Raw genomic sequence first — 12,902 nt, 5'->3', positions numbered from 1 at the left:
TCCTATTTGGTTAGGTTTACGCTTGGGGTTAGCATTAAAACATTATTAAAACACTTAAGGAATTGAACAACATAGTTAAGAATATAAATTAAATTATACTTTAATAAATATTTCCGATATTTAGGCAACGTCACGTTGCCATCTTCTAAAGGAACTTATAAAAAAAGGCACGTGCATGTAGGCACTACAACTGTCTTACTTTGGCCAAACAGGCAGGACAGCGAATATCAGAATTTCTGAACATAAGGACTACATCCGTTTTCACAAGTACAGCCATTCTGGTCTTGCAGACCATGCTCTGGATACACGCCACAGAATACAGTGGAAGAAAGCTATAGCAATACACCGTAGCAAATACAAATTTGAAAGACTATTTATAGAATCAACCTCAGCCCTAAGAAATTCTCCAAACCTCAACAAATTTGGTTGTATGCAACTGCCCCAAATTTGGGAGGCTTACATCAGCAGACCTTTAGCCCAACGGCCAAGAACACCTACTTAGCCCGCTAGAGGGCACCATCAGGACTTTTAGGAGAACAATAGCATCATCTCTTCATTCCCAGTTACTGTGTTGTAGTGCCTACGTGCACGTGCCTTTTTTTATAAGTTCCTTTAGAGGATGACAACGTGAAGTTGCAGAAACATCGGAAATATTTATTAAAGTATAATTTAATTTATATTCTTAACTACGTTGTTCAATTCCTTAAGTGTTTTTATAATGCATAACCAACGTATAAGCCTGTCTACGAGAATCAGCATTAAAACAAGAATATAAATTCTTGTCAAGTATAATATGCATTGCATCCAAGCAGAAAAACTTTCCACTTACAATGTTAAGAGCTGTTCAAGGAAAGAAGTGAGAAATAACAAGAATTTGTATTTAAGTTTTGTTGATCTGGAAAAAATGGAAAAGGCATATGACAAGGTACCAAAAGAAAAGCTCTTCAAAATGCTACAGTTATATGGTATAAATGGGACATTATATCAAGCAATACATAATCTCTATTTAAGATGTAAGTCATCAAATTCTTGCCATGTACCCTCAAGGGGGTGTACAGGATATGATAGTACCACATGAAAAATTTACATCATTACTAACTTCCTATCTACAATTTTCCTCCAAATCAGTCTGTTACTTGTCAAGACCCCAATATTATCAGATCTTATATTTCTATCTTCTAAGGCACTTTTTACTGTATCAATCTACCTATATCTTGGTCTTCAACCAGGCAGAGAACACTTGTTTTAGTAATCTTTCTTTTCCCATTCTGTTTAAGTGACCATACCACCTGAGATTAGCTCTGCTAATGCATTCCTGGAAGCTGTAATCAGCAGTAAGAATTGAGGAAGTACAGGAAGATAGTTTGAGGTAAAATCAGATGTGCAACAAGGGTGCACATTACTCCAATGTTATTTATTATCTACATGAATCACATTATGAAGGAAAGTGGTATTAAATTGGATATCAAAATTAGTGATGTTAATCTTAGCTCTTTACTTTATGCAGATGACATTATACTTCTGGATAAATCCAGTACAAGTCTGCAAGATTCCCTGACTAAATTGAATAACTGCTGTAATAAATTTGGTATGAAAATCAGCAATAAAAAGACAAAGACAATGAAAATAGGCAAAAAACATTGAAAACATCAACTGTGTCCTGAATGGTGAACCGTTAGAAAAAAGAAAACATTTCAGCTATTTAGGCATAATTTTTAGTGAAGATGATGGTAAATTAAATATGAAAATAGACAACAGAATTAGTAAAGCAGGTATGGTAGGAAGTCAGCTGATAAATTTATATGGATTAAGAAACAAATTAATCAAAACACCAAATTAGATGTATACAAGACAGGGTTCACACCAATTTTAACTTATGAATCTGAGAGCTGTGTTAGAAATAAAACACTTGATCAAAGACTAGAGAGTTCTGAGAAATATTAGTGGAGTGAACAGATGGCATCAATGGCAGTATCACATTAAAAATGAGTATATTGGAAAGAACTTGCCATTAGCAAGATGGATTGATACAGTAAAAAGCACCTTAAAGGACAGAAATGTGAGATCTAATAATATTGGAGTGTTGACAGATAACAGATTAATTTGGAGGAAAATTATTGATCAGAAGTTAGTAATGTTATAACTTTCTCATGCACTGCTGTCATAATTATCCTGTACATCCCCTGAGGGTACATATCTGGCAGATGAGATGAAAGCATTCAGTATATTGATGCTTGAAGACAGTAGATTGAATTATAAAAGTAACTGTTAGAGATGAGTCTAAGATAATTAAGGTTGTGATGACAAGAACACTTAGGCTGTAGAGGAGTAATTCCACTATATGAAACTTTTTTCTTTTCAATTACTATGCTGAGATTTGAATTTCTCAGTTTTAAAGTGATAATTAGATGACAAACAGGATACAAAAGCATATTACTAAAAAAAATTCAAAACTTTATGCTTTTCATCATGAACAGAAGTTGAAAGAATATGGATTACATAATTTTGACTGTATGCAGGGGTGATATGACAGAATCAACTCTTAAAATCCTCCTCCCTTTTACAAAGATGAAGAATATATCACAGTCATAATCCCATACAAGTTAAAAAATAATAAGTTTGCATGTCAAAAATAGCAATTACAGATGAACTTGTAAAAAGGTATTTTTAGCCAAACAACTCTCTTGTAAATGATCATAAAAGTTTACAAGGGCATAAAACGAAATTTATATTTTGCTAGTCCACTGTCAATATTGACAGTGAACCAACATAGTAAATGTATAAATATAGTGACATGTTTCTTTCAAGTAAATCTGATTATAAAACCAAATTTCACATACATTAACATAATTAATAACTTTATTGGGAGGGGGGGGGGTGCATAATACTCAAATTTGTTTAGTTTGGCATTAAAAATTTAAAATCTTGTGAGTCTGAAATTAAATAGGTTTTACTGTTTATCTTCTTTAAAAAGAATGCAAGCATTAACAAATAAATTACCTTGTCTACAAATTTATGTCTAATATTATCAATTTCTTCCTTTAGTTCTAGTATTTCTTCCTGATGCCGTTTCTTCAAACTACTAACAATACTTTCATGTTGTTCTCGAGATCTAACAATACTTTCAGCATGACCTAGTTGTGTTATTTGTTCTTCTAAAGAAGTGATGGTTGCTTCACTAATTTGCAATTTTTTAATAATCTGTAAAATAAAACTGAATATCAAGTTAAATGACAGCTACTCAATTTTCTATAGAAATTAGCTTATTCAGACATATATCAAATTGGTCAATTTCAAATACATAAAACATAAATTTTAAAAATATAATTCAACATTTTATATCATCAAGCAAAAGCATTAATAAAAAGTCATTTTATCTCTAAGTGTAAATTTTTGCCTCAATTGTCTTGGCACACATGTTTAGTCTCTCTTTCTATATATACTAGGATCTCTGTTTGTTTGAGTTCAGTTAATGTGAATAAGACTTAGCCACTTTTAATTTTATCTGTCCACTCAACTCAGTGTTAAGTACCTAAGAACAATGAAGAAAAATCTGTTAAAAGACTGGTGAGTACAAGTAAATGAAGCCAATAACTTGTTCTCTGCATGATGTCTGTGTGATCCACCAATGTTCAGCCTCCGTATCATAGATGCTGAACACTGGATGGATCACACAGACACTGGCTGAACATCATACAAGATAAAGGAATACAGAGAGAAATGGAAAGAGCATTTGTATAGGATAGAAAGATATTGGTTAGCAAAAGAGGCAGATAAATATAGACCAAAGTGTGTGTGGGGGGGGAGAACTGCTTGCAAGGAGGAAAAACCAGTTGAGCTGGAACAGGCAATTTTATCTGTCTACTCAACTCAGTGTTATGTATCTAAGAAAAAGTGGAGAAAAATCCAGTAAATGACTGATCCTTGATGAGAAGTAGTAAAAGAAATTATAGTATGTTTAGTTTCAACAATTTAATTTTTTTTTTTAAATTTTGCTTATCATTACTATCATCAAACACCTGAAATGTACCCTCAGGGGTATATAGGATATTATTAAGTGCCTTAAAGAGACCAAAATATAAGATCTTACATTAGTAGAGTGCTGACAGATGGATTAATTTGGAGGAAAATGGTTGATAGGAAGTTAATAATGATGAACAGCTTGCATCATTACTAACTTCCTATCAGCAATTTTCTTCCAAATTAATGTTCTCTGTCAAGACTCTACTATTGTAAGATTTTATATTTCAGTCTCTCAAAGGCATGTCTTTATCAATCCACTGAGATCTTGGTCTTCCTCTGGGTCCTTTTCTTGCCATCCTTTCAAAAGAAAAAAAAAAACACTTGTTTTTCTAATATTTTCCTCCAATTCTATTTAAGTGACTATACCACCATAGATTAGTCCAGCTCACACATTCTGGAATTGTTAACAATGGATGCCATCTATTTGCTCCTCTAATCATTCTCGGAACTTTCATATTTGTGACCTCTAATCTTTCTCGGAACTTTCATATTTGTGACCTCCAATCTTTGATCAAATGCCTTATTTTTAACCCAACTCTCAGATCTATAACTTAAAACTAGTTTGAACTGTCTTGTATACTGCTAGTTTAGTGTTTTGGCTAATTTCTCTCTTCCACATAAATTTATTGAACTGGCCTCCCCAACATACCAGCTTTGCTTATTCTGTTGTCTATTTCCATATTTAATATGCCATATTCACTAAAAATTTTGTCTAAATAGCTGAAATGTTTTACTTGTTCTACAGGTTCACTATTCAGGATATAGTTGATGTTTTCAAAGTTCCTACCTAGTTTCGTAGCAAATTTATTACAGCTGTTATTCAATTTAGTTAGAGAATCCTGCTGACTTGTACCTGATTTATTTAGGAGTATAACACAACCTGCATAAAGTGGGATTAACATCTCAAACTTTGATAGCAGGTTTAATGCCACTTTTCTTCATAACGTGATCCATATAGATGATGAATAACAGTAGAGATGTAGACAATCTTAGACCACATCCTATTCAATAAAGCAACAAACTCAACCCCTTTGTTTCTAAAATTATCCTCATATTTAGTGTTGAATACTATAGCTACTTCTTCATTTCCTTATTATGTAGTATAAATTCATTTATTATGTTCATTCAATATGGTGGATTGACTTTTCCATTTTTCTTTTTTAATGTAAAGTGTCTTGCAGAAAAGAACATTTAGTGGTAAAAAGAGAATGTTTCACAATGCCATGTGCAAACTTCACCTCAATTTTTAATAACAGGGCATAACAAGTAATACTTCTTTGCAAAATTTTAGTATTGGAGAGGGGAGTGCCAAAAAATTGAAGTTTTTGGCAATACATAGTGAAGCCATGACAAGGTAATTTTCTGCCATGTAGAGTGGAGCGCAGAAATGAAGTCGTGTGTGAATAGACTTTAGAAACAAGCACAGCTTCAACTGTATGATTAAGTTTGCATTAATACTAGCTTTTTTATTAAGAATCTTCTATATGTCAGGTCTCCAATATAAGTACAGCTAACATTTTAGTTTTCTAAGCACTTTTGCCTACATCAGTTGATCTAGATTTTGGTCTTCCTCTGGATCTGAATTTCTTTCCATTTAACCATGTTCCAGTTCATCTCTGATGAATAACATGATTTGTAATATGTCACAACTCTACACATAAAATATAGTACTCTTAACTGCTCTTAATTTTAAAAACATTGTTATTCACTTTTTAATTAAATTTACTGTGTAATAATGCAATAATATTACTGTAGAGTGTGTTACTGTGGTGACTGTCACAAATGCATGCTCTCAGGTATTGTTCAAAATGTTTACATATAATTTTGAAAATGTAGCTTACAGACTCCTTTGCTTCACGTTCTACCATAGCCTGAGTCTTTAAAGCAGCAACCTGTCCTTGCAAAATGTTATTTTCACTTTCTTTATCAGCTAAAAGTTTTTGAGCTTGCTGAAAACTGTAATTTATTCCTTCTTTATCACCTGAAATATAGAAACAAATAATTTAAATAACAATAAAAATATGAGAAATCAAAAAATAACAATTATCATCAACATTTCTTATTACAAATAAAAATACACAAAGACAACAACAATATTCTGTAGCAGGTTAGGCAACAATGTCTTAGATCTGGTGGTCACCATGATGGAAAAACAGTACAATTAAATATAAGACAGAGACAACAGATTTGTAACAAAATGCTATACCAATCATACAAAAATAGTAAAACTCAATAGCTGCAAAATTCATTATAAAACCAGATTAGTAAAGATATGCACATAAAAAATCCTCTCTGAATATTAATACCTATCTTTTTTTTTTTTAATCTCCTCACATCAACTGACTGTTGCATAACTCACACCACAAAAGTTTTACAATTCGTTTTTCAGTAAAATGTTTTCTTTTTTGACTGGTAGTTTTAATGAATTGTGATTTTTTAAAGATTTGTGAATTTTCAACAAATTGTCTTTTAATAAATTTTTTTGGTTAATTTCTATTCTGTGAATTGCTTTTTTGATTGACTGTTTGATTGACTGTTTTAGAATTTTTTTTTCTGTTTTGGTAAATTACTTTTAGGTGAATTATCATTTGATGAACCATTTTTGTGACTTTTCTGCATACTATTTCTAGTAGTGTCTAGAAATAGTATGTACAGTAATCAAAGACAAACAATAATTTATGCAAATTATTAATCAATAATCAAACTTACTTCATAGAAATAGATCACTGAATAATAAGTTATCAGCAAATTAATAATTTCGTAATTTATTACTGATTAATAATTTATCCTCCTGATCATCTCAATATTGATTCCTTCTTTTTTGTTGATTGAACTGTGCTGTCATTTATTCAATCAACAAAAAAGAAGGAATCAATATTTGTTAAACTGACATCTATCATCACCATCATCAATTTCCTGATATGTATCTGCAAGGAGTGTTCAGGTTACTATGACAGCACTATATGATTAAGTTTACATTATTATTAATCTGCTATCAACAATTTTCCTCCAAATCAGTCCAATAACTTGTGAGCACTCCAATATTGTCATATCTAACATTTTGTGCTTCTAAGCCACTTTCTGACTGAGTCAATCCACCTAGACCTTGGTCTTCTTCTGGGTCTCTTTACTGCCATCATGGCATCAAAAACCTATTTTGCTAACCTTTCCTCACACGTTCTATTTAAGTAGCCATACTAACCTTAGATCAGCTCTTCTGATACCTTCTTGAATGCTAATAAAGTTAGGTTCCTTTTTAATAATCTTCATTTTTAATATGATTCTGCCATTGATGCCATCGGTTCACTACTCTAATTTTTCTCAGAACCCTCATATCTGTGGTCTAGTCTTTGATCAAGTGCTTTATTTCTAACCCAACTCTCAGATCCATAACTTAAAACAGGTTTGAACACTGTCTTGTATACTGCTAATTTGATGTTTTGGCTAATTTCTCTCTTATTCCATATTTCCATACAAATTTATTCAGCTGACTACTGATTATACTTGCTTTGCTCATTCTGTTGTCTATTTCCATATTTAACCTGCCATCTTCACTAAACACCGTGCCTAAATAGCTGAAATATTTTACTTGTTCTATAGGATCTCCATTCAGAATGCAGCAGAAGTTTATTATGCTTCTGAATATTTTCTAGTTTTGGACATTTTATTGCTGATTTTAATGCCAAATTTGTTATTACAGTTGTCATTCAATTTAGTGAGAGAATCTTGGAGACTTGCCTTAGATGTGTTTAGGAGTACATCATCATCTGCAAAAAGCAAAGAGTTAAGTTTGACATCTCTAATTCTAATATCAGGCCTAATGCCACTTTCATTCATAACGTGATCCATATAGATGATGAATAAGAGTGGAGATAATATGCATCCTTGTCTTGCCATCAATTTTACATCAAATCATCTTCCTGCATTTCCTTCAATTCTAACTGCTACTGACCATCTAAATATAGTCTATGTATTGCCCTGTATAATGTTTCATTCTCCCCATACAACTGTAGTGTTTTGAAAAGCTTTTCTCTGGGCACATTTTTCATGGGCATATGCCTTTTCCAGATCTACAAAACTTAAGTACAGATCCTTGGCATATTCCTACGATTTCTCAACTATTTGTCTTAAAGTTAAAATATGATCATGACAACCTTTATTTGGCCTGAACCCAGCTTGTTCTTTTCCAAGATTTTCTTTCAATCTTTCTCAACCTCTATTCAAGTATGCTTCCATAAATCTTATCTGGAACACTTAGTAGAGAAATTCCTCTGTAATTCTCACATTCAGCTTTATTTCTTTTTTAAAAGATGAGTACTATGAGAGCTCTACTCCAATCATTGGTAATTCGACCTTCTGACCAGGCCCCTATGAATTATGCAGTTTAGCACTGCAAAACTTTTATACCTGCATACTTAAGCATTTCTGGTCAAATATCATCTACTCCAGCTGCCTTTCCACATTTCAAGTTTCTGACAGTTTTTTCTACCTGAAGTATTGATGTGTAATCCTCTTTGCATCCCTCCTGAAAATTTCCTACCACTGTTCTGTCACTGTTTGGTTCATTTGATAGTCTTTCAAAGTAATTACTCCAGACATCTAGGATATTCTTATCTTCTGGTTTTGCATCACCTTTATCATCTTTGAATCTTTTTCCAGTATTCGTTCCTCCATTTCTAACCTTCTTCAATAGCCTCCAGAACATTTTGCTACCTTCCTGATATTTATTTTTCATATTCTTACCAGTCTTCCCATGACTTTTGTTTAGCTATATTTACACATAGTTTAGCTCTCTTACATCTTGCTCTGCATTCTTTTAGGGTATCTGCCAACTTATTTGCTAGGAACTCATGGTATGCTTTTCTTCTTTTCCAGGACTGCTTCTTTAACTTCTTGTGTCAACTGTGGTGTTTTTAGACTGACAACTATTTTCTTCAAAAATTCTTTTAGCTGTTCCTTTTCTGAATCTAAAATTTTATCACATTACTTGAACTTTTCCCCTTTGATGAGTGTAGTTTAAATTTCGAAATTTGTATATGTTGTTCTATTTTTGCTAGACTAGAAGCCTTTTATTCTCAAGCTTTAAACATTCTACTGCTGGATTTTTTACTTTATATTTTCTTAAATGTGCTTAAGGTTCAAAGCTGTATAACTGAGAGCAGACCTCCACTTCGCCTTTAAAGGAATGCAGGGAACCGACCAGGGCCTCTGACCTAATGTCCAATCCTCACCTTCTCGTGATGCACCCTGTTCGGTATCTACCTGGATACTGAACGAACAAGGATGTGCTGGCAATTTGGGATTTAGTCGACCAAATTGTATTCTTATTAGCTTAAACCAAAATAAAATATGATGGTACAACAGGACAGAATTTCATGCCGGCTGATGCTTCACCCGGTTAAACAAGCCCTTTGATAGTCTTTCAAAGTAATTACTCCAGACATCTAGGATATTCTTATCTTCTGGTTTTGCATCACCTTTATCATCTTTGAATCTTTTTCCAGTATTCGTTCCTCCATTTCTAACCTTCTTCAATAGCCTCCAGAACATTTTGCTACCTTCCTGATATTTATTTTTCATATTCTTACCAGTCTTCCCATGACTTTTGTTTAGCTATATTTACACATAGTTTAGCTCTCTTACATCTTGCTCTGCATTCTTTTAGGGTATCTGCCAACTTATTTGCTAGGAACTCATGGTATGCTTTTCTTCTTTTCCAGGACTGCTTCTTTAACTTCTTGTGTCAACTGTGGTGTTTTTAGACTGACAACTATTTTCTTCAAAAATTCTTTTAGCTGTTCCTTTTCTGAATCTAAAATTTTATCACATTACTTGAACTTTTCCCCTTTGATGAGTGTAGTTTAAATTTCGAAATTTGTATATGTTGTTCTATTTTTGCTAGACTAGAAGCCTTTTATTCTCAAGCTTTAAACATTCTACTGCTGGATTTTTTACTTTATATTTTCTTAAATGTGCTTAAGGTTCAAAGCTGTATAACTGAGAGCAGACCTCCACTTCGCCTTTAAAGGAATGCAGGGAACCGACCAGGGCCTCTGACCTAATGTCCAATCCTCACCTTCTCGTGATGCACCCTGTTCGGTATCTACCTGGATACTGAACGAACAAGGATGTGCTGGCAATTTGGGATTTAGTCGACCAAATTGTATTCTTATTAGCTTAAACCAAAATAAAATATGATGGTACAACAGGACAGAATTTCATGCCGGCTGATGCTTCACCCGGTTAAACAAGCCCCTGTTGTTTTTGCCAGGGAACCAGGATGAACAGTGAAAAGTCAGCTATCTTCCAGACTCCATCCTTTCTCCCTGAGATCCTCTGCCACCTTATCCCTCCATGTGAGTTGCCTGCCTCTTTTCCTCCTTCTCTCCACCTCCATACGCTCCACTCGTTTACCAACACACTCCTCACTCCTCCTCTCTACATGACCGAACCACCCTCAGCCTGCTTTCTTGTACCTTCTTACCGATCGGTCCCATCTTGATCGTCCCTCTGATGTAGTCATTCCTTATCCTGTCCTTTGTCACACCACTCATCCATCTCAACATCCGCATCTCCACCACCTCCATCTTCCTCTCCTGTGCCTTTGTTACAGGCCACGTCTCCGCACCATGGAGCATCGCCGGCCTCACCACCATCTTATACAGCTTTCCTTTCATTTCACAACTAACTCTCTTGTCGCACAGGACCCAACTCATCTTCCTCCAGTTCATCCAGCCACATGTTATTCGGTGCTGTATTTCCTCATCCAGGTCACCAATCCTCTTGACAACCGACCCAAGGTATTCGAATTTCTTCCCTGGAGTTAACCATTCACCCTGGAGTCGTATGATCATATCCTCATCACTCCCCGTTGACATATATTCGGTCTTTACCTGGTTAATTTTCATGCCTCTCTCCTCCAATACCTTTCTCCCCTCTTCCAGGGTCTTTCAAGCTTCTCTCGGGATGATTCAGAGAACAATATCATCGGCAAAGGGGCTCAGAGTTGATCCCAGATGGAACCCTACGACAATGGAGAACCCCTCTGTCATGTCAACACTAGACCTGACCTGAGTTTTCGCTCCCTCATACATTTCCTTCACCAACCTCACGTACTTTTCCGACACCCCCCTTCTTCCTCGTACGCCTCTATACCTCCTGTCTGGCCACTCTGTTGTATGTCTTTTCCAGGTCTATAAACACCATATGTAGTTCTGCCTGCATCTCCATATATTTCTCCATCAATCGCCTTAGCGCAAATATTGCATCCGTTGTCTCTTTTCCTGGCATAAATCCAAACTGTTCCTCACCAATTTTTGTTTCCCGCCATATCCTTCCTTCAATTACTTTTTCCAATATCTTCAAGGTGTGTGACATCAACTTGATTCCTCTACAGTTGCCACAATCTTGAACATCTCCTTTTCCCTTGTAGATTGGGATGAGAATACTTTTCCTCCATTCCTCTGGTATCTTTTTCTGTTCGGCTATTTTCCTCATCAGATCCCATAACATGTCTATGCCCTCGCTGCCCAAGCTTCTCCAGGTATCCAGTCTGCCCCCACAGCCTTTCCATTCTTCGTTTTTCTCAGTGCCCAATAATAATAAAAGTGATAATAATAATAATAAAATGAAAAAATAAGAGTTTGAAAACAGAAACCAAACCATGGAAAGCGAGTGGCAAATCCTGAATAAAACATTGATTGATTCAACCAGAGAGGTATGCTGTGAGGTTGTCTGCAAGGATAGAAAAATCCGAACCCCATGGTTGACACAGGAAGTTAAACAGGCAGTGAAGGAAAAGAAGAAAGCATATCAAAAGTTTTTGGCAAATAAATCAGCTTGTGCTCTTAGAGAATACAGAGACAAATGTAAGAAAGTTAAACACTGTATAAAACTAGCTAAACAAAAGTCATGGGAAGAGTTTGGCAAGAACACAGAAAATAAATATCAAGAAGGTAGTAAAATATTCTGGAGGCTGTTGAAAAAGCTCAGAAACAGAGGAAAAAGTGCTGTAAAGGAACTAGAGATGATAAAGGTGACATGAAAAAAAAAATCCTTTATGTATAGAGTAATTACTGTGAAAAATTGCTAAATGAGACAAGCGGTGATGAGAGCACAGTAGTAAGACACTCAACAGACATGCAATCATGAATACATATCCATACTTGAAGTAGAAAAAGCCATCAAAAGCCTGAAATGTGGAAAAGCAGCAAGAGTAGATGATATTTGACAAGAAATGCTCAAGTGTGGAGGTATGAAAATCTTATAGTGGCTGCATTGCATAGTTCAGAAGGCCTAGACAGAGGGATGAATTCCAGATGATTGGAATAGAGGGGTAAATAAAGTGATAAATGATTACATAATCATGTAAATATGTAATATAACTGCATTACTGATTAAGAAAATCATTTTCATGAAGTTGAAGTCTGAAGTAAGTTCACAGTATTTCGATGTAACCTTTTCATGTAATATTATCACATATTCTGTGCACCAGTGGAGTCGCATGCCCATTTTGGTTGGGTGTGCTATTGTGCGACTCATGTACATGCTACAAAATTCATCAATTTAACCATACACCCTCTGTCCAAAAAGAAAACCTAACTTTTCGAAAATAGAAGAAATTAGTGGTACCACCTGTTGTATCTTTTTGTTGTCGAAAGTGGCAACCTTCATTAGTGTTGTGTCAACTGTTTATGACATTTGTTTCATTAGAAGCCGAGTTATAGTGCCAAGAGTAACAGTGTGTTTTGATGAACGGTCGGAAAATGAGTTTCAAACAAAGCTGCGATTGACTTTGTGTTAAACTTGATAAAAGTTTTACCAAAACACATCAAATGCTTCAAAAAGCATATGGTGATGAATGCTTATGTACCACTTTA

At 34.6% G+C, this 12,902-nt stretch overlaps 1 protein-coding gene across 4 annotated transcripts in view; it reads right to left on the bottom strand.

Annotated features, from left to right (window-relative positions):
* The window catches only part of asl (chromosome segregation ATPase asterless), a 385,090-nt gene that overhangs the window by 256,192 nt on the left and 115,996 nt on the right, over positions 1 to 12,902 (bottom strand). For all 4 annotated transcript variants that reach the window (XM_090412113.1, XM_090412114.1, XM_090412117.1 and 1 more), the window contains 2 exons: positions 5,865 to 6,004; positions 3,001 to 3,201 (listed from right to left, as the gene is read on the bottom strand). In XM_090412113.1, the coding sequence (XP_090268239.1) occupies positions 3,001 to 3,201; positions 5,865 to 6,004 (341 nt within the window). The remainder of the gene's footprint in view (positions 1 to 3,000; positions 3,202 to 5,864; positions 6,005 to 12,902) is intronic.

The sequence above is a fragment of the Typopeltis vanoorti genome, chromosome 22 (assembly GCF_054136105.1).
Source record: "Typopeltis vanoorti isolate ZY-2024b chromosome 22, IOZ_Tvanoo_1.0, whole genome shotgun sequence".
NCBI classification, from domain to species: domain Eukaryota; kingdom Metazoa; phylum Arthropoda; class Arachnida; order Uropygi; family Thelyphonidae; genus Typopeltis; species Typopeltis vanoorti.
Note: the sequence above shows the minus strand (reverse complement) of the source record. Positions and strands in the feature narration are given on the sequence as shown.